The sequence below is a fragment of the Phalacrocorax carbo genome, chromosome 8 (assembly GCF_963921805.1).
Source record: "Phalacrocorax carbo chromosome 8, bPhaCar2.1, whole genome shotgun sequence".
Taxonomy (NCBI): domain Eukaryota; kingdom Metazoa; phylum Chordata; class Aves; order Suliformes; family Phalacrocoracidae; genus Phalacrocorax; species Phalacrocorax carbo.
In genome coordinates, this window is record NC_087520.1 from 16,765,942 (window position 1) to 16,788,270 (window position 22,329).

The 22,329-nt window shown below is 37.9% G+C and overlaps 1 protein-coding gene across 1 annotated transcript in view; it reads right to left on the reverse strand.

Annotated features, from left to right (window-relative positions):
• Positions 1 to 22,329, reverse strand: part of DOCK2 (dedicator of cytokinesis 2) — a 210,806-nt gene that overhangs the window by 181,401 nt on the left and 7,076 nt on the right. The window contains exons 2-14 of the mRNA XM_064458922.1: positions 19,888 to 19,971; positions 16,853 to 16,893; positions 14,094 to 14,149; positions 13,840 to 13,936; positions 12,116 to 12,264; positions 9,948 to 10,083; positions 4,957 to 5,111; positions 4,253 to 4,334; positions 3,651 to 3,786; positions 3,000 to 3,075; positions 1,898 to 1,974; positions 1,393 to 1,518; positions 399 to 523 (exon numbers count right to left, since the gene is read on the reverse strand). Coding sequence (XP_064314992.1) covers positions 399 to 523; positions 1,393 to 1,518; positions 1,898 to 1,974; positions 3,000 to 3,075; positions 3,651 to 3,786; positions 4,253 to 4,334; positions 4,957 to 5,111; positions 9,948 to 10,083; positions 12,116 to 12,264; positions 13,840 to 13,936; positions 14,094 to 14,149; positions 16,853 to 16,893; positions 19,888 to 19,971 — 1,340 coding nt within the window. The remainder of the gene's footprint in view (positions 1 to 398; positions 524 to 1,392; positions 1,519 to 1,897; positions 1,975 to 2,999; positions 3,076 to 3,650; positions 3,787 to 4,252; positions 4,335 to 4,956; positions 5,112 to 9,947; positions 10,084 to 12,115; positions 12,265 to 13,839; positions 13,937 to 14,093; positions 14,150 to 16,852; positions 16,894 to 19,887; positions 19,972 to 22,329) is intronic.

Sequence of the window (22,329 nt, forward strand, 5' to 3'; positions counted from 1 at the left end):
CTGGCACAAATCAAGGCTTTCTTGTGTAGCAGAAATGGTACTTCTAACACTAATGTACAGATTGCATTCCTCTGGGAATTTCCACAAGAAAAACCCTAGAGTTAAGAACACAGGAATTGTCAGAAATAGCATTTGTTCCTTGGCACAGCTAAAATAGGTCATTCGGTGTTATTTCTCATTACAGTTTTACACAAGACATTTATAGGACTTTTAATACATAGGTCACTTGAAACATCATAGAACTTGTCAGTCACGAGATGTCACAAGATGACACAAGTGAGGAAACTGCAAGTTTTTGCACAATGGTATTTTATAAAAATTTTTAAGAAGTGTAAGGCTTACTTCTGTAATGTAACTCATCTCTCTATGTCCATCATACAGAAAAAAGAAACACTTACTGGCATCACTTTTCCTTCTTCATCACAGACACACATTATCACTTCCACATTTCTCTGAGTTGTTTTATTGTATTTATCAAAATCTCCATACAGCAATGTAATATAAATGTCATTTCTTATATCTCCTAAAAGACAAATGGAAAGGTTAAAAAAAAAAAATTAAAAAATTAAAATCCTGTGAGAGGATAGGGTCAAGTGAAATTCATAAGAGTGTCTCTTTTCTGCAGTGAAATAGGTTAAAAAAGTCTTATTTTTCATCTGAACATTATTTTTCATCTCTGTTATTGTTAGCAAAGATACTACGATATGATGGGAAACGAACCCCACGGGAGTCCTAAGTGACTTGAGGCAATTCCCGTCCTGCACTGACACCTGCTGGTGAGGTGGTGGATGATGCCATGACTGACTTTTCCCCAAATACACCGCGCGCTCGCTCTCTCTAGAGGGAGCTTCATATTTTCTCCTGTGAACAAATTAATTACTTATTTTAAAATAAGAAATATCGATATTTGAATTGAAGGGTTGGGGGGCGGAGGGCCTTGTTTTTAAAAAAGGAGCACTGCAGGCAGTGAGTGACTTTAATTGGAATATATCTTCGCATAAATCAAAAAAAAATCAAGAGATTGTAAACTTATATTTTTATTATTATTTAAGGGCAGTGACAAATTACAGCTAAAATAAGGTTAATTTGAAATTTAAGTAAGCATCCACCATTATCTACTTAGAAGATAAGAAAGCTATGTACAAGGAGCTGGGATTATCCCTCACTGTTCTGATTTTTTTTTTTCTGTTTAAGTACTAGAAAATACTTTCCAAGGGCTTCACTATTTTATATAAGCCTCTAATATTGGAACAAAACTTACCACAAAGAGTGAATTCTAAAGAGCCTCTGAGTTACCCATTACAGAAGTAGATAAGGCTGCAGCCGAGCCTCATTAACCTAGGGAATGCAAAAAAAAAATCCATTCCTGTTACAGAACCAAGCACCTCCTACCTGGCATGATTATTTCAGGAAATCCTAGCTTTCTAGCAACAACTGTGGTTCTGTCTACAAGGTGGGGGTAGTCCTTCCTAGTTTGAATTACATCTCCAACAAGCATTTTCACGGTTACCCAGAGACCTATTAAAAGGGGAAAAACAAAAAAAGAAAAAGTTTAAATTTGTAGGTAAGGGAAAAAAAAAACAAACAACCAAACACAAAAAACCCAACCTGCTTTCAGATGATTGCCTCTCCTACCCACCAAAATAGTGATAAGAATTCACTTCCCCCACCTCCTATAGCTAAAGGTAAAAGCTCTATAATCCAAAACTGTAGCTACTTATTTAAATATTGTCCAAGATTCAACAACAAACTCATGATTCATCGCTTTCAGCTTCAAAGTTGACCCACCCCCATGGGCGTGCCACAGCTCTAGAAAGTCTTTCTCTAAAATGTAAACAATATAAAATGAAGTTCCACAAAAATACCTTGTTTAAAAAAAAAATAGAACCTATTTTACCTTGTCCACCACTGTCTCCTTTTGATGCAGTGACTTTGCTTAGGAGACTGTGTAAAAAGTCATTCTCTGCCACTACCCTGCAGGATAAAAAACAGTGTCTACTAGGAATTAAGCACTAAATATATCAAACACCATTCAGAACATAAATGGCAGACAGCCTCAGTCATCTTTGCAGTACTTGACTTTATTATGATATGATCTGTAATTTCATTATTTCTCACTCTGAGTTGCAAACCACTCACATGAAGCTTATGCATACACTGAAGTGAAAAAGCTTAAATCAACAACTTTAGGAATGGCATTTTGTGACAGATTGTCAATATGAAAGCTTATAATTTTGGAGGAATGCACAACTGAATGCATTCACCAACATGCCAGTCCAGTCCACTTTCCCTGCTAACAGCATGACAAACAAATGAACTTTGAATTTTTTTCAGCTACTTTTTAAATTAGAAACAAATTCTCACATAACTAAGGTGCCGGATCAAATTGTAAAAAAGGGAAGTAATAAAGAATTGTGACATACTTGGATCTTTCAGAATTAAATTTATTCTCCACAGTACATAGCAGCAGCGCTATGTAGGATGTACAGACGTATTTCCGGTGAATACTGGCACCTGTGCATTTTATCTGTGTCACATTTTTAGGCAGCTGGTCTGGCATTTCTTTTGAAGATAGTTAATGTATGACAATTCAACTACTTTTTAACTGAAACCCAATATTTACTGCGATTTTTCTCAAATTCAAAACAGAATCAAGTATATAAATTACAAGTTATCTGTACTTGTAAAGATTGCTGTTGAGTATGCATAACTATTTATCTTGAGTTTTGTTAACTAGGACATGGTACCAGCTGTCTGAAGGAGCACATTCATAGAAATATACATTCATTTAACATGCAATGTAACCCATATCAAGTCTTAAATGCCTTTTAAAGTGATACTTAAATAATTAGCAATATTACAACACAAAATTATTAAAAGGAAAAATTAATTTTTCTTGAAACATTTCACAAATTGTTACAGCCAAAGAGACACAGAAGTTTTTTTGAGCGTTTAAAAAAAAAAAAAAAACCAAAACAAGATATCCATGAGTATCTTACGGGTGAAAGGGAATGAAATGCTGCTTTTCTTCATCACTTTCAGCTTTTCCTTTTATGATATCTGTAATATCCATAACTAGAAGAGTAGAAGAAAAATTAGCAAAACATAAAACAGCATTGCAAAATATCTCCTTATCTATGCATAATACACATTAATGTTCTTGTGTTTAAAAGTAAATATAGATTTTTCACTAGTGAGCAGTGTCGCCCAATAGGGGTGGATTTGTGGGCCAGAACATTTAGTGCAAAGCCCATACTACAAACATGACGTTGTGTAAAGGGAGAATTACTTCAGACTAGTTTTGGGCTAATCCTGTGAATACAGGTACAAGTACATTGGGGGTGTTCTCGGCACATAATTGTTAGTTTTATTTCATCAGCAAGGAATTCTGTTATTGTACTCTGGTACTGTGCTTTGGTTTGTGCTGCACAGCAGTAAGTATGAATTATTAGAAAAGTAAATTCTAAAGCACATTTCTGAGCTGAACGAAAATGCTAATGTAGGTGCAGTCTTTATGGACTTAAGAAACTAAATATGGAAGATAGTTGATACAGGTATCTTGTATTCCAACATGTCTTGGTAGAGATTCTATGGTCCAGGGTCGGTGAGCTGGGTCCTACTTCAGATATAGCACAGGAGACATCAGTTACCTGCCACTCCAAAAGGCCGCCTTAGTCCCTGCGTGTATTTCTTTGAGTTACTGTCTCTGAGATCCATCCTCCCAACTCGGACTATTTGACAAACTAAATAGATTTTGTCTCTGCTAAGGTCTTTATTTCCAAGATCCTAAGATACAAACAAAGAAGAATTGAAATATTACTTGGGGAAGAATCAAGTTGTGAAATTTAAACAGGACCTTCTGTAATAAATTAAGCCTCAGTAATCAAGGGGTGGGTGGAGGGAACACAACACCAAACTGAGCCCACAGAAAGGCTGAAAAACCTGACAGTTTAAAGATGAAGAAGATGTAAGGGAAAATAAATAGAGGAAATAGTAGCAATCAAGAGGTACAGCTGATAAAAAAGAAAAACGTCATCAGTAAGTTATGAGGCAGCAAAATGCTTTGAAGAGAGGACATTGAAGCATTGTTATCGCCTTAAAGCACTCAATGACTGGTTATCTTGCTCTTTTTCTAAGATTACTTCTGCTTCCTTCTTCATCTTGCTCAATCTTCAGGAATTCTGATAGTGACCACAGGGAAGAGACAACCTGATTTGCAAATACAAAGTAAGGAAAACTGGAAAACACTTACTGTGAACACTACTTTAAGGTTGTTGAGCATATCAATTTCCTTTGGAAAGCCTTTACTCCCCCATCTCACCAAGTAGTTCTCACTGTTTTGAAGATAAATATCTTACTGTCATGTGATTTTAAAATTCTCCCCTTTCACAGCACATTATAAACCACAGTACGTAACAAAGGTTGCATAACAGACAATAGTCTGCAGTGATTGTTTAAATGTAACACCAGACTAAAAAGACAAGAATGCTACACAAAATACCATCAGTAAATTTTGAAAAATAACCCAAACATAGGACAGAATGGCACCTTTTTTGGAGGAAACATTAACATCATTGTAGTCCATTTGACAGAAATCTATCTTTGAATTTATAAGTTACTCTCATTTGGTCCCCTTCCCCCCCATTTCGGCACTTTACTTCAGATACCACAACATTCCCCATCAAGAATTATCTCTTAGTTTTGAGCTGTTCTCAGGCTTCTCCAAAATTCTGAAATGTTTATTCCAGGAATTACCTATCAAAATATTTGGCGTCCTTTACCCTAGAGTTCTTTAGTAGCTGCCAAGAACTAGATCTCTCTGCACTTCCTTTTCCTTTTGATTTCTTCCTCTGGTTTATATATTCTCTGTATTACTAGCATGTTGGCAACTACTTTACTTCATTTTGGCTAGCTCCTTTTGCTACTTTTTTTGCAATAAAAAAAAAAGAAGCTTACCTTATAATTGTTAACTTCTGTGGATCGTATAGTGACATAAAAAGTTCTGCATCCTCTCCAATTCGGCAAACAAAATTCCGCACGAAGACATATAGGCTGTGGGTGGGGGATGAAGACATTCGGGAGTACGAAGCGTAATCTGGTTGATCCTTTGACTACTCAGAAAGAGAAAAATCATCAGCTAGATCCATGAATTAAAATGGTGGGATACTACAAGCAGTTTCAATTTTTATCATATGTAAGAGTTAATCTTGAAAAATCGTAGAAAATTTGGATAAAAAGACTTGTTCCTAGCAAATAAGCATTGTCTCATATACTCCTCTAAAAGACATTGCTTAATAACACAGACATGACTAGCAAATAAGTTTCTGACCCTCCACAATGCTTCACTAGTGTATCAATATCCTTTTTTACTGTGAAGCTAGAAAGTTAGCAGGTTAGAAGGTGCAAAAGTGACATAGGTACAGAAGATCCCACCTTCCTCCCCAGAGCCTTCACTGTATGCAAGGAGATAAAAGCTCAGACTGGGTTCTTCGAGACACTGCACCCAGACTAGGGAGCTACCTCCATGTGCAAATAATGAAAAAGTTAACAATGGAGATGCCTTAAATCAATTTTTTGCAGTACTTAGGGGACTTCCTCAATATTATGAATAAGAAATTCCTTTGTAAGGGATTCTCAGCATATTATCCTTTCCAAGTAGGTATCTCCTTTTAGAAATGGAGCAGAGATTAATTTATTTTATGATTATTTCCAAGGAACACAGTAGTTAAGCTGTTTCTCTCCCTTTCTCCCTTCACCTTCAGAAGCCTTCCTTTCCTGAAAATCTTGTATGGTTTTTTTTTCCAGGAGAAAAGAGCCAGGTTAAGTTCCCCTCCTATGTATGAAGTTATTCAAAACCTTACCTCCGAAGGAAATCAGGCTGCTTTCAATGGAACTATTCTGAAGTCCTTCACTAATATTTTCATAGAGTACTGTGCCTAAAAGATTTAACAATGCTTTTGCTATGCTTGAAGAACTTAAACGCCTTTAGGAGAAGAGAGAGCAGGGAGTTGGACTCAGTGATCCTTGTGGGTCCCTTCCAACTTGAGATATTCTATGATTCTATGACTTCCATATCTTAGGCCAGTTTTTCAGCCACTGGGCAGTTATGTAAAGGGTGAAACATCATCACCACCTTTAAAGAGATGAGGAAGTATCAAGTACAGAGGCAAACCTACACAGTAAGTTATAGCTAAAGACCTACTATCCACATCGTAATGGAGTTTCAGTATGCTAGGAACAATAGCAAAACAAAATATATCTCTTTTAAAAGGAGACAACATATGCTGAGATCAGGACACAGCTGAGCAGGCTCACTGACTCAAAAATAGGGTCATAATTTCTACCTACATCCCATTTTAACCACCTAGAAACAACTACTTAACATTTGATGGCCTAAAGCTCCTTTTGTCCATTGTTTGTCTCTATTTGTAAAGTAAGTCACCACACTCTATTGCAGACTACCAAGTTTAATTTTCCTTGTATTGTGAGTTAATTACATTTTAACATCTGGGAAGCAAAATTTATATAGTGATGCTGATTAGAACTACTCATAAGGCACTCTACATTAAGGAAAACCTAGAATGTATCAAAGTCAACTATGATGACTGTGACTGCTCTATCGAATGCCTCTGGGTTAAAGTCAAAGGGGTCATCTCCAAGCAGGACCTCACAGTGGGCATCTGCTATCGATCTCCTAACCATGGTGACGAAGCTGACAAAGCAATATTTGGGGCACTAAAGCAAGCTTCTGGCCAACAGAACCTGGTCCTGATGGGTGACTTCAACTACCCAGACATCTGCTGGAAGAACAATACAGCAGCTCGCATGTCATCCACCAAGTTCCCGGAATGTGTAGAGGACTGTTTCCTGATACAAATGTGAGATGTGCCAACCAGGAAGGAGGCGCTGCTGGACTTGCGATTCACAAACCGAGAAAGCCTGCTTTGTAATATCTCGGTTAGTGATAGCCTTGGCTGCAGCGACCACAATATTGTAGAGTTCAGGATCCTGCTAAGTGTGCTGAAGGTCAGCTCTAAGACAAGGGTTCTGGGTTTTAGAAGAGAAAACTTCAGTTCACTCAAGGCTCAATTGGGAGGGATTCGATGGGAAGCTTCCATGGAAGACAAAGGAGCTAGTGAGTGCTGGGAGTTCTTCAAGAACTCTCTATTGGAAGCACAAAGCCAGTTTATCCCCTACGAAGGAAAGGGAAGTAAGCGGAGCAAGAGGCCCCCATGGCTCAACCATGACCTCCTGGGTCTATTCAAATCCAAAAGGGAAGCATACCAGAGATGGAGAAGTGGAGGATTATCTGTCGAGAGCTACAAGGGCATTGCCAGAGTGTGCAGAGATGCAGTTAGAAAAGCAAAAGCCCAGCTTGAATTGAAACTGGCTGTAGATGTGAAAAATAACAAGAAAGGTTTCTTCAGACATGTCAACCATAAGCAGGAAAAGAAGGAAAACATAGGCCCACTGTTAAACAGAAAAGGAGAGTCAATCACCAATGATGCTGAAAAGGCAGAGGTCCTCAACACCTTCTTCACCTCTGTCTTTACCAGCACTGTTGGGTCCCAGGCTTTCGTTTTTCGTCCCAAATTTCGTTTGGGAACAAAATTGCCGGTTGATCCAAACGCCAACTCACCATCAGTGAAGGTAGAGTTAGTATATGAATTACTACAGGAGCTTGACCCCTACAAATCAATGGGCCCTGATGCCATCCACCTGAGGGTGTTGAGAGAGCTGGCTGATGTCATCACAAGGCCACTCTTCATAATCTTCGAGAAGTCATGGAGAACAGGGGATGTCCCAGAGGACTGGAGGAAGGCAAATGTTACCCCTATCTACAAGAAAGGCTCGAGGGAGGATCCGGATTACTATAGGCCCATCAGTCTTACTTCAATCCCTGGGAAATTTATGGAACGAATCTTCCTGGGGGCCATCACAAGTCAATTGAAGCACGTGATTGGGAAAAGCCAACATGGCTTCACTAAAGGCAGATCATGCTTGACAAATCTGGTTGCCTTCTGTGACAAAGTGATTTGCCTGGTTGATATGGGGCGGGCAGTGGACATTGTCTACCTGGACTTCTCCAAGGCCTTTGATACGGTTCCCCACAGTCTACTCCTAGAGAAATTAATGCGTTACAGCCTAGACAAGTGGTCTGTGGAGTGGGTGGGGAACTGGCTGACAGGCCGCACCCAAAGGGTGGTGATAAATAGCTCCTTTTCCAAGTGGCAACCTGTCACTAGTGGAGTCCCCCAAGGATCAATATTGGGCCCAATGTTATTCAATATCTTCATAAGTGATCTGGATAACAGCATCAAGTGTAGCCTGATGAAGTTGGCTGATGACACCAAGTTGAGTGGGGAAGTAGACACTCCAGAAGGGAGAGCTGCTCTGCAGGAAGATCTGGATAGGCTGGAAGAGTGGGCCAGCAAGAACCTTATGAAGTTCAACAAGAAGTGTAAGGTCATGCACCTGGGAAAACATAATCCAGGAGTGCAGCACAGACTGGGATCCACCTGGCTGGAGAGCAGCTCTGTGGAAAGGGACCTGGGGGTCCTGGTGGACAGAAAGCTCAACATGAGCGAACAGTGTGCTGTTGCGGCCAAGAAGGCCAACAGGATGCTGGGTTGCATCAAGAAGGGCATCACCAGCAGAGAGAAAGAAGTCATTATCCCGCTCTACTCAGCGTTTGTCAGGCCACACCTGGGGTACTGTGTACAGTTCTGATCCCCACGATACAAAAAAGATGTGGACAGGCTGGAAGGGGTCCAGAGAAGGGCCACGAAGATGATCCAAGGACTGGGAAGCTGCCATATGAGGATAGGCTGGGAGAGCTGGGTTTGTTCAGCCTTGAGAAAAGGAGGCCTAGAGGGGATCTCATCCCCATGTACCAGTACTTATGGGGCAGCTACAAAAAAGATGGAGACACCCTTTTTACACGGAGTCACACGGAGAGGACAAGGGGGAATGGACACAAGTTGCTCTTGGGGAGATTCCGATTGGACACCAGAGGGAAATTTTTCACACTGAGGACAGTCACCATTGGAATAATCTCCCCAGGGAAGTGGTTGACTCGGCCATGTTGGGCACCTTCAAGAGTCGTCTGGACAGGGTGCTGGGCCATCTTGTTTAGACTCTGCTCTTCCTAGAAAGGTTGGACTAGATGATCCCTGAGGTCCCTTCCAACCTGGGATTCTGTGATAAGGTGTTTCCCAGTGATTTGTCATGGGCATTACTGAGGTGTCACAACAGCCTAACATTTTTGTCAAGTGTTTTACTTGCTTTATTACTATTTATTTTCTCAAGAATGAATAAAAGAACCCAAGTACCTTACAAGCCCCTGAACAGATCTAATATAGAAAAAGTAATCTGCTTTGCATTTTAAAAGATTAAATTTATGCACTTGTCAGCTTTGCTTAGGCATGCTAACTTCTGGTGTCTACCAGGTTATGCTGAGTTCACCCAAGTTCCTCTTTAGAGAGCTTAAATTCTGCAACTCCATCAGACTAACTAACAAGCAGCAACATATAGCAAACAACTAGTGTTGTCACAAGGTCTTCTAAAAAAGAGCTTTGCTTAGTCATGGCTCACAGCCTAAACTCCAACTATATAACCATGCACTATGCAAATCAGTCTATTGAATAGCCCACAGATGGAATGAAGGGACGTTTTTCCATTTAGGAATCCAAGAATAGATACAGAACCAGATTTAGACACAGGCATTCAGCCTAGCCCACAGGCTGAATCCAGTGCAAAAACGCAACTAACTCAATTGGAGGATTAGCCATATTTATAACATATGAATGTGAATCTACTCTTAGTTAAGTCATAGGCAAAATTTTCCACCAATATTTATTTTAGAAGGTTACATCCTTCAATCTTTGTACTGGTTTTTCATTTTGATTTTAGCAAAGGAAGCATTCATTTTGGTCTCTCATTCCTACCATTTCTTCCTTAATTCGCTCAGTGATTTTATTAGTCGCTTCTTCATGTGCATGAAATAGGCTGATGACACTGGTTTTATCTGGATCCAAGATATTTCCATCTTCATCTCTAACTATTAGATCTAGCTCAAGTATCCTGTGAAAATACAAAGAGCATAATGGCAGGATTATTTCCTTCTATAAAAATAAAGTTTAGAAATGTAATGCACGAGGAGCTGCTTCAAGTTTTAAAGCAATAAAGTAAGTTTAAATATATGCAATAGTACTTCATTGTAGAAAAATTTAACTAAACCCCACAATTTCCTCTTCAGGCTGTTGTACAGTATTTCTCCATTTTAGGAATTTATAGTAATAGCACAAAAGTATTTAAATGCCTATCACATAAAATAGATTCACCATGTTCAATGACTTCAAGCAATCTTCAATCTCTTCTGCTTTTTAATGTATAACCTTTCTAAACAAGATGCGTAGGTTTTTCCTGTTACCTTCTGCTTTTATGTTGCTCTCTTACTCTCCCAGTCCTGTAGTAACTACTATGCTCTGTTCTCCTTCACTCTCATACAAATCATGCCTGCCTTCCTTCCGCTCTTCCCCTCCACCCCCCCCCCCCCCAATTCAAAACTCAGGCCTTACCTCCATACATCCTACATGTTCTTGTCCACAGTGTCCCAGTGTCCCTTCAGTCAAGAGATATGCTTTCTTGCCTAACCAGGATCTTACTCCTCCATCTCCCCTCTAAAATTGGCCTGCCTCATGCTGGACTGTACCTTTCACAATTTCTGAAACATACTGGGTGCCTTTATGGCACTGCTAATGTTGTTTGAAGCAGTCTGTATCAGACTGCAAGCTGTCTTCATCACCTTACAGGCTTACCCACAACCTCTTCTGAGCTGGTGTTCAGTCTCCTCTCCCACAATGACCCACTCAGCCTCCATTGTCATTCCCCTTTATTCCTTCTCCACAGGTTGGGAAGTTTCCTTCACACATCACAACTCAACCCCACACTTTCAGGCACTTAGAAACATTATCCAACTTGCACTTTTCCTCTACACAATCCCAAAACGGTTTTAAACATCCCTTCCACCCCTGCTCCTCTAAAAGACACAGCTTACTGTCTCATAATTCGCAAAAAGTAATGTGAAAACAAAGAAGTCTGAAAGCAAAGAAATGTTATTATTGTCTTAATCAGAGCTAGGCTTCTTTGATTGGAGCATTTCAAAGTAAAATCTGTCTAGGAGCAACCATTCAGGTCCACACAGTGTAGCAGGATATGTGTATTCCCACAGTGTGTTCTGTAAGAACATAATTTATCAGAAATCTGTGCATCTGAATCACAGTAAACAAGTTCGGAGTTTTGTAACATCTCATGGTCATTCATTGTTTATGTGTAGCCACAGGTAGCTGAAGACTTGCAGCTGCACGTAGGCCTTCAGGCCACAATAACCACAGTCACTTGCAGTAGCTAAACACGGTTTATAAGCAGATTCCAATCCCCTTAACTGATGGTGGAACACACTCAACCCCACATAACTGCATTTTGCCAAGAAACATGTTGTGTTGCAGTGACTTTTCATTAGCAAGAAGCAGAGAAGGCGTTTTGTCAAATAACTATTCTGTCCCTGTTAGTTTCACTTCCATTACGAGAAACAGAGTTCTGCCTGGAAAATCCCTAGTAAGTTGAGGGGGGTGGGGGTGTGGAGGGCTAGGGTGGTGGTGTGGTGCTTTTAACAGAGGCTCTGTACACTTCAGACTGTTGCTATTCATCCACCACACTAAGGTGTCTCAGCACCACTGCTGAAGTTGTAGTGTAACACTACTAGGCTGTGTCTGTGAAGGATGGACAAGTTTTGGGTCTCGAGTACACTGATGTTTTATCTATAGAAAGGACAGTTATCTGACCTCAAATCTTTACAGTTGATGAGCTTATATATCTATAATTAACAAATAAGTTAATATTTTGAGAAAGTGATTTGCTATGAAAAACTTCAATATGGTATCTGCTATTATCACAGGAATAACGGAGAAGTTTGTAAAGGAAGTTTAAATATGTCTACATCTCACGTTAATGAGTTACAAAACTGCAAACAGGGAAACTTTATCATCATATCTCTTCTAGCTGGGTGCTTTAAAATAAATCATGTTTTCCAGAAGCAATGTAGGCCACTTACTTGTTACCATAGTCAATTTTGGAAGTGACTTTCTGTTTCAGTTCTTTGAGCTCATCTTTTGGCAAAGTCCCAGACAGAAGCTGTGACCGCCACTCCATTAAGTCATACATCATAGACTGCACCTGCTGGAACCGCTCTTTCTTATTTGTCTAAGATACAAAAGAAAACAATAGGTTTCAAGCTTCAAGTTCAAGTGAAATGTGACAATTACAGATGTGTCATATTAATGCTAAATGATTGCAGGAGCAAGAATTAGGCAAAGTACTGAGCCTGGCTTCCTTCCTCCTCTCATCCTACAAATTAAGGACAAAAACTCCCATGTGACCATAAAGAAATTACATGAAATTTAAGCAGTTTGTATGGGGATAGGGATTTAAGTTATGCTTTTTTTAACTGTGTTGTTCTAAAATTCATTAACTAAGTCTCATCAAGAGAAAACATTATAGAAGCTATTTACTTCTCTATGAGATACTGATAAAAGCATGCTGGGAACAACATTTGTTTGTGGTCACTTAAGAGAAAAGTGAGAGAATGCATAGAACTCACTAAAGCAGGTCCAGTGTCATTCACTAAAACAATAAAAATGTTAATTGTTGACTTTAACAAGAGGAAGACTAAAAAGTTACATGTTTCAGAAAATATATTAATGGGGAAAAAACACCATATTCAAGATTTCTTTGCCCCAACAAAGAAAAGCAAAATGCAACGGCTAGGTTCCTGGAGCAGTCAGTACGAGCTTTGGAGACAGATTATCCATTGGAAGAGACTACTCAGATACTAGAAGATTCACCACCTTTTGATGTTTTTCCAGTCAACGCTTCAACCTACGTCTGATGGCCAAAAATTCATAAACAAGCCACTAGAATCAGAGATTAATGTTGGGTTACAACATGCAAAATATCTCTTGATTTTGCAAATGTAAAAATTAGCCTTCTGTCCTTCAAATTTTGTCTCTCAAAGTCATGTAGTCCAAGGACAGGTATAATTTTATAAGAAAGGTTTGGTCTCTGTATAAAGGATAGTTGAGGCCTGCAAAAATATGTCAGGTTCAATTAAAATAGAAAGTTAATTTAAAAAAAAAAAAAATCACCCCTACAGTTCTGTACTACACCGTGGGCATTACAAGCATACACAAAAGATCACCATGACTACAGGTTGCTTACGTACAAGAAACACAGATGCTGATGCAGACCCATTTTGACTAATACCTCCACATTCATTGCACTTTTATGTATTGGTAAAAGTGCTCACAAGAAAAAGTTTTCTCCAAGATGGAAAAAAATGTTTTTCTTCAAGATATTGAAAGTAAAAAGACATTGCCAGTTGTTAATAGCTACATGCTCCCAGTAACTCTTGAACAACTTTTGTTCTAGCATCCCAAGAACATGGTGACTCTTTTTAAATATATCTTAGCTATGTTTCATACCCCTATCTTGACATTTGTCAGCTCTACAAAGAAGAATTATGACAAATTAATCAGGTACAGGATACTCAAAGTTGAAACTAAAGGCATGAAGTTACACCACTCCTCAGCAGTAAGTCAGCCTTTTCATTTAAAGCCATTGAAGAAAATGGTAATCATCTAATCAGTGATGAAGAAGTAATTTCTTAAATCCTCCCAGATCCTGCACTGCACCTAAGAAGAGATGCTAGTTTAACAAGGCCTCAATATGCATAAATAGGACTAATCAACAGGCCACACATGGCCTGCAGAAATGTCATACCACATAGAGCTGTTTCCAGATGCTTCCCCATTCCCAGAGCGTAGTGGTAACTTCTTGAACTAAAGGAATTTCAGCAGGTATTATATTATCTGTATGTCTAGGAAAGAGAGAAAATTTAACACAATGAAAATAAAAGAGTATCTGAGTTTCATTGGTTTATATGATAGTTACTGTGTTTAAGACATATAAATGCCTTAAAACTCATTCTTTAGCAGATGAGACCCTTAATGTAATAAAAGAGTTAAATTCCATACCTTTTCTTTTCAACAGTGACTTCCTTGATGTGGATGAAAGATTTAGGAAATATTCCCTGTTGAAGGGGAAAAAAAATGCATCCAATCTTCTTATCCAAGAACATTTAAGTAACAAATGAGATCCTTCCAAAACTCACTTCTAGATTTGCTTCATAGCACTATGGCTATGAACATAAACTGTAATCTCCAGATTAACTGCTGCCTATCTAGTTTTCTGTCCAGCTAGATGCATTTCTGTTTGACAGACAAATTATAGAAGTTTTGTCATATCCTCTTCTGCAAACATAGAATGCATAGAATTGCATTTCTGCATAAGAAACACCATCTTTCACCCCCATCCCCCCATCTACTCCCCCACAAACAGTACATACAGTGTAAATACAGTAAAGAAGCATTTTCTATGTGTGGTAGTCCATACGTTTCTCATTCCTGGGAAAAAAATGCAGTCTAATATAGAGATCAGCTTCATTACCAAACCAAAGGAGAGATGCTGATATAGGATCATTGCATCTAGTGAAATAAATATTGATAGACAGGGGAAATCACTCAGGATGAATAGCAAAACAGCCACTGACATGAAGGATAGTAATCTCAAATTTTACTTTGAAGCATAAGAGCTAAGAACATTGTGTATAAGATTAAAATTGCTTTAAGAAAAAATAACCATTCGTTTGCAATGCACAAAGCAGGGAGACACTTAGTAAAGCCCTCCTAGGTATATGTGCTACCACTGCAGCTGAGATTATGGTCTCATTTTGTTCTACTGAGGGCCATGCAGTAAGACGCCCAGCAAGATGTAGCAAAGGAGGCACTAGATTTCATTACATTCTCAACATTTATTTTTAATTGACCTGTGTAGAAAAAACAGTCACCAGAAAAAAATGATCGAATGTGATGTGTCCTTGCTCTACAACAGCTGAAATGTTTTAAATCATCCTAAAGGAATGTTTGACCATGAATCTATCTATGACAATCCTCACATCAACTAGCAAATCTAGTCTTGGTAATTAAACTAGGTTCTTCTTGGATTCTTCTCTATTCGATAACTGACATCAATATGTGGTACTTTACAAAGTCTTCCTCTCAGTTAGACTTCAGCTTTTATAGCCATTTACTTTTAGTACTGGATCTTAAAACACAATCATGTCTTATCACTTGCACAGTTTTTCATTAAGATTTAAGTTCAAAGGGTCCATGAGGAAGCAAAGTAAAAAAGAAGGTCCCATTAATAGTAAATTCAGTGAAATCTTCATATATGAAATTAATAATACTTCTTAAAACATGTTACGCATGTTGACTTTGATGAAACCCTTTAGCAATATTAAGAATTAGTTAAAAGAATGTGGTCAGTTCTGGTAAATATTTTCCCTTTTTAGTTTTAGACTAAATTCTAATAAAATTAAAATAAAAATTTTAATTGGAATACACAGCAATAGCATTTTGAGCCAAAAGAAATATCAAAGGAGGTTTTAAAACACAGTTACAGTATTGGACAGGATGGGAGGATGGTTAGCCATTCTCTCATATCCACCTTCAATTATTGCAGATTGACCAATTGATAGTAACTACTTTGTGTAGCTTTCACTGAAATACTACGCTGTATCAAGAACTTACGATGAACAACCTTATCACTAGCCTGGCCTTCACCTCATCTGTGACAGGCTAGAAATGGAAGGAGGCAAATAAGGTGAACTGTGCAGTTGGAGCTCGTAGAACATGAGAAACAACAGGTAGAAGTCTGGAGAGAACAATTGTGCATAATTATCACAAATAATTACTCATTCCTCTGTTTTTTAGGATGTGTAGTCAAGGAGCAATGAAGTGAAATAGTAAGTGAGCATCTAATGCTTCCAAAAGGAAACTAAAATATTTTAGTATCACGTACAGTTTGAAAATAGACACAAATTATTTGCTTTAAGTTAATGCAAGTCATTGCTAATACCTACAAGCCATTGAATACAAAATAAGAAAAAGGAGAAACAGACAACTTAAGACTGTTCTGATTTTTTGGCATATTCTCTGCCAACAACTGTCCCACTGCTCCCCAGATATCCCTTTTTAAGTGGCTGTGAAGATTTTACACATACTTTTTCCAGGCTACAGAGAAGCAACTTCCACCAAATATTTTTACTGTGATATAGGCATGAGTAACTTCAAATGCCTTTGCATTCCTGCTTCCTAAAAAAGTCTGATACTGAGAGCAAGTTTCAAAAAATGCTTTTCTTCTAGGAAAGTATATTTGAATCTAAAAAGCAATTTTCTTCCTACCTAACTCAGGAATCATCATACCCAGGGTAAAAATTATTTCATTTGTGGCTTTCCATCTGTAGGTGTAAGAATACTGACTTTTTTGTATTAATATGATTTTCGTACATTAGAGATTTATGTAAGGATTTAAGCCTGATGGGGGTTGTGTAGACTGAATGTAGCCTAAAGAATCCTTAGAAAAAAGTACAGGAACAGATACATCTAACAGTAAATTAACTCAAAAAGTTACTTCAAATTGTGTCTTCATCTGTCAACCTTAAGGCACAGTATTTTTTTCTTCACTGATCTGCTTCTCCCAGTTTTCACTTCTAATATTTACCAGTATTGTCCAGGACAAGGGCTGATTGTTTTATTCATATTGAAAGGAAATAGCATGGAGATAGCTGACTTCAAAGATCAGAATAGGACTATCAGAGAAGACATACTGAAAACCCACTTCAGGGGCTGATTTCTTAAAAATGGTCTTACAGGAATGAATAGCGTGGTCTTACCTCTGACCCTTTGTGTCTTACTAGATAACCCTTGTACCAATCTAAAAGGAAGAAAAAGTACACTTAGCATGAGAGAACATATGCGTAAAAAAGCATATAATAAAGTCACGGGTTTTGTTTCATATAAGAACTATCTAGCATAGGATGGTTAAAAATTAATAGTTACTTCAAAAATAACATAGATTAAAGTAAAGTGAATGTCAGTAAGCATATTTATCATGACTTGCACATTAGCAAGTATGATTATATGGTCTACTTTCAAGTCATGCATAGTAAGTCCAGGTAATCTTACACAGAGTTTAACACTCCCACACTCACATAAAAAAGGTAGGATAAGCTGTTTTGTATTATAATATATTAACACACACACACATATCTCTCACTCTCAACCAAGATCACTCGTGATACTGGGTAGCCCATGAAGCTCTTCCGATTGTGTAATGTTAATCCAGTACGGTTCATGATTGCTGATATATCCAACTTGAATCTAAGAAAAGTAAGCCATCTTTCTGCCATGAAGAATTATAGCTTCTGGACCAAACTAGAATAAGCTAGAATAAGCAGCTTCCTCGTGTAAAGTTCAAGTTAGAAGTTTGAGAAAATGAAGGGCTCTTACGGGGCTCCTGCTCCCTTCATAACTAGAAACGCCTTCCAAAAGAAGAGAGTGCAGTATTGCAGTAGTGGCAATTAAAAAACTAATTCAGACTTTATCTATGCCCCACTTAAGTCACAATAAACATCTACAAAGAACATAAAATGAAGAGTTCAACCTTACTAAATTACAGCAGCAGCCACATCACTGTGCACATATTCCATCATGAAACATTACCTGCATAGCAGCAGTATTCAACTCTGTTGAATACTTCTATTTCACCCCAAAGAAAGCATTTTAGAACCAGAAGTGTACATTTTCTGACTTTAATTTCATGAATAGATATTATGGCTTCCCTACCACCTTTCTCTCTCACCATTTCTAACACAGCACAGCTATTTCAGCCATGCAACCAAAGCATTAAAAAAAAAAATCCCAAACCCCAAACCATACTGTGAGAAAGGCAATGTTAAAAGTCACTGGAGAATTACTGACCTGAAAGACTCAGGACAGATTTTTTTCAGATTTTTCAGCACTGGGATTTTTCTTCCCCCATATCTTCTCACTAATAGGATTCCAACTTACTTCTAAAACTGAATTATTTGCACACAGTCTTCAATTTACAACCAAGTGTGTAAAATCTATTTCATCCCATTTGCTGTGACTGCACGTGTATGTTCTGTGCGTATATTTTGTGCACATGAAACAAACTAAAATAGTACATAAAATGAGTGCAGGAAAAGAACCTGTTACTGTTGGTTACTCTTCAGCTGCAGCTGGCAGCATATTTTTAAGATATCTGATAAAAGATGAACTTCCTCACTTGCACAATATGAACGATTCCACTTCTTTGTTGACAAACTTATTTTAAAAAGCAAGCTGTGACACAGTGTGTTAAGGGCAAAGGATTCAGAAAAGACTTTTAGATAAAATATAACCCCATAAGATCACCACTCAACTTGCTAGGCTGGGCTGACAACAAATGCAGGAGTCAGAAACCTGAAATGATGTTTCTGCAATTAACAGAGACAGTATAGGGATGAGGAGGTTTCTGGTTTGCCAATGTATTTTTTCTTAGGCAAAATGTTTAGAATGGAGGCTTAGAGAATTATGCAGACCGTTCATTTTTTTAGGAGAGGGCAGAAATCATTACTCATAACTTTGACTGATGCATCTGTTGACTGGTAGTCTAATGACTGACATAAATATTTTCATTGATGCTTAGAGATATTGAATTTCTCCTACAAACAGAAGAAGAAAACATATGCTTCGGTGCTCCAAAACATTGGAGATATGGTTCCTCAGAGACTCTTCTCAAATACTTTGTTGTTTCTATGCAAAACAACCCAGAACTCTGTGAAGTGGAATGGTCTGGGCTTAAACACCTTCAGATTCTGTGCAGCCTTGTGACCACAACATACAAAGTATCTTTCAACACTGAGCTGTCTCTTACTGCATAGTGCAGCAGTTGGCCTTTCTCTTTAACATAGCTACAGTTAATAAGATACAACTGGCGGACAGTGGAAGCAGGTTGAAGATGATAATTTTACAACACATTTTGTAAAGCATGAAGCACTTCATGGTTTTTCATAAACTCTTACCTGGTCAAGAACATCACTGCAGATTGAAAATATACTACTATTACAATGACATTTGCAGATACCTAACTATTGAATTAGTAATAATAATTGCACCCTTTTTGCTTTATACTAAAATAAACTTAAGTAGCTCTGGCAGACTTGGGAAGGAACTCAATCAAATTGTGAAGGTACAGATCAAATCAATATGAGGACTATGCTGTCACTACAGTATCGACAATGAATTCAGCTTCACAGATGTACAAAATTTCATGTTTGCCTATTCTTCCGCTGCTTGTATTTATTTTACACTTATGCCAGTTGGTCAAAGATCCCACACACCGGCAATGTAAGTTTGACTATCTATCATGCATGACTTGACTTAAGCTTCTGCTGTTTAGCAAGCTCAGTAAGTTGGATGGTTTTCAGAAATGTTTCTATCTTGCTGACCTACAGACTACTTTAACATACTAGATTTCCATCTTATACTACAGGATGACCAGGGTGCTGAACATCTAGCAACAAGTATTTAGTTTAGAGGCAAAAATATACTCCATTAAAACTTCAGTCAAATCTAATCTAACTTTCATCAGGTATATTACAAGCTGGCATGAACTTCACAAACTCTACATTCACCTCGATGACTTCCTCATTTGATAATGGCTTCCCAAATAAACCACATGTTCTGTAACATTTCTGATTTTGGCTCTCCAAAAATGAATAGGTTCTTCCTTAAAATAGAACACCACTACCAATACAAATAAAAGCATTAGACAACAGCTTACGTAACATGGGGAACTGCTGTGAAGTAAAAGGATCAAGTTATCCATGCAGAGAAACCTGCAGCCTGAAGGCAACTAACTTACCTTCACAGGACTCCAAGATATGGACCACATCACCAATCTGTAGAGGTAGTTGTTGTATTCCTGTGCCTTTGAAATTGTATATAGCTGGAAAATAAAAGGACAAAAACACTGTTTTTTTCAATACAGCCATACACTACAGTTAAACTGAAAACCACACATGGTTATTAAGATACTGATACTAGGGTAAAAACACTAGAATAACCAAACAGAACCATAATTCCATCCAGAAGCTTCATCTGTTACCATTACTTAATCTCTTTTCTTGTGAAAATGTGAAGGTGTTGAAAATGGCCAGTGCTGAAAACAAAAAACCCAGCATATGCATGAAAACAAGCTATTCATAACAACTGCTGCTCTGCACAGAATTTAGAAGCACCTCTTTAGATGCAGGTCTTCAATATATACATGCTCATTGTGCTGGAGAACTGTTAGTCTATTGGTCTAAGAATTTAAGCGTGCATTTTACAGAAGTTTATGGTAACGCTGGTGAGAAGGGGTGCAGAGACACATATGAAAACTGAATTTACTGAATTCTTTCCAAAGATGCTTCGTCTTAACGTGAAACCGTGTTTTATATGGAAACAGTGAAAGTTTTGTAATTATCTGCATTTAATCACTCTGAAAAGAGCACAGAACAGTGGATTTTTAGTGTGTTCTAATCAGAAGCTTATCTATATGTGGTTAAGAAACAGCTAAGTTTCAGAGAGAATTCAAGAAAATAAGCTTCTTTACTAGTTCTTACATTCTAGGATACAGGATGTGGGCTGCTACGGTAAGCATTTGTTTCTGTATTTTTTTTTCTTCATGTGCTTGATTATAGACTTTTACAATAGCATTACAGAGTAGAAGTGGTTATTGAAGCTAGTATCACACAGGGAAACTGATTAAAATATGTAAGCCTAAAACCGCAATTAAACTGTACCAGTAGGAACAGCACTCTAGTTACTGACCATGACCTCTGTTGTGCAGTAAAGATATCAGTCAGCAGCGTTTTCTTCCTTTTCTCGTGACAGTGTCCCAGTCCATCCCCACATACAGAGCATCCAAACTTGCAGTATTTTGGACAAGGGGAAAACTGATCTAGAAAGCTGAACCTACCTTCAGTATATTCCTGCATTCCTTTGTCTCCCCCCTCCAGGCTTCTAAAGCAGGATATTCATTTCTGCTAGGCTATACATTTTGTATACCAATGACACATTTTGCTGAAAATTGCGTTTAAGGTCTCAAAATAAATTGCCTTTCATGAAAATGTGCTCCTAAGGTCGGAGTGTAGAGCTAAATAGTTTGATCCTCTTCACTTTTTCAAGGGTTCCATAAATTGTGTTTCTTGTTTCTTTTGCCATCATTATATTAATTATATTTCTGGAACAGAAATTAGAGGGAATTTCAGTTTTAATTAATAGGACCAAAAATAAGTTCTTATTTTTGTTGACCTGAAGAGGTCTTCCTGCCAGTTCCTCCTCCTGGCTGGAGGAGAGCTTGAATCATTAAACATAAGAGAGGAGAAAAAAGGAAAAAAAAATCTGAAGTGAGGCTCTGCTGTCCAGATTCAAGAGAATCTAAGACACTTCCTCAGTGATCCTCAGAGAACTGCCTTAGCTCAACAAAAACTGAGTTTAAGTAGTTGATGTGTATAGTAGATGTGTAGTTATGTTCTGACTGGCTTCCTTTCATTAGTCTTGATACAGATTTCAAGAAATGGAAGATGGCAAACAACCTTCCTACGTTATCATGACATTTAAAGACGTGTTCCCACTGGAGTGTTTGGGGGGGGGAGGGGGGGTGGGTTGAGGGGGTGTGTGTGTGCTCTTACTGTTTTCCTGAAATGTCCATACAGATTAAGATTACTGTTGACTGGTATATACTTTATATTTCAAAATATGCACTGCTCTTATGGTTGTATTTTTCTCACAATATAGATGCAAATTATTGAGTCACAGATTCACATTGCATATGGGGTTTGCTCTCTCAAAAACTTCATTTAACGGCAATTAATGTATTAAAAATGAGAAGTGCAGTAATAAACCGACAAAGGAAGTGGCTATATCAACTAAGACTTTTCTAAATGAGTAAGTGGAAACTTAATGAGTTGATTATGAGAGAGATTTTACTGTAGAATTTGGATTGTTTGGTAGGATGATTTTAACAAATTCCTTTACAAAGTGTTAAGCTATAGACCTGTCCAGAAATTTTATGATATGACATTATCTCCCATACACCATTACAAAAAACTCTATAAACAGTCAAACAACCTAATACCATCAGCTACATCCAGATGTATTATCTACAGCACCAGACAGCTTAACTATCACATCTGCTAATTTTTGAATTATAAACTGTGAAGGCAAATATGACTATTATATCCAATTATATCTTCCATCAGCTGTATCTGATATAATTTCCCTTACAAACTGTGACCCTCTTATGCTGTGAGTATCGCCT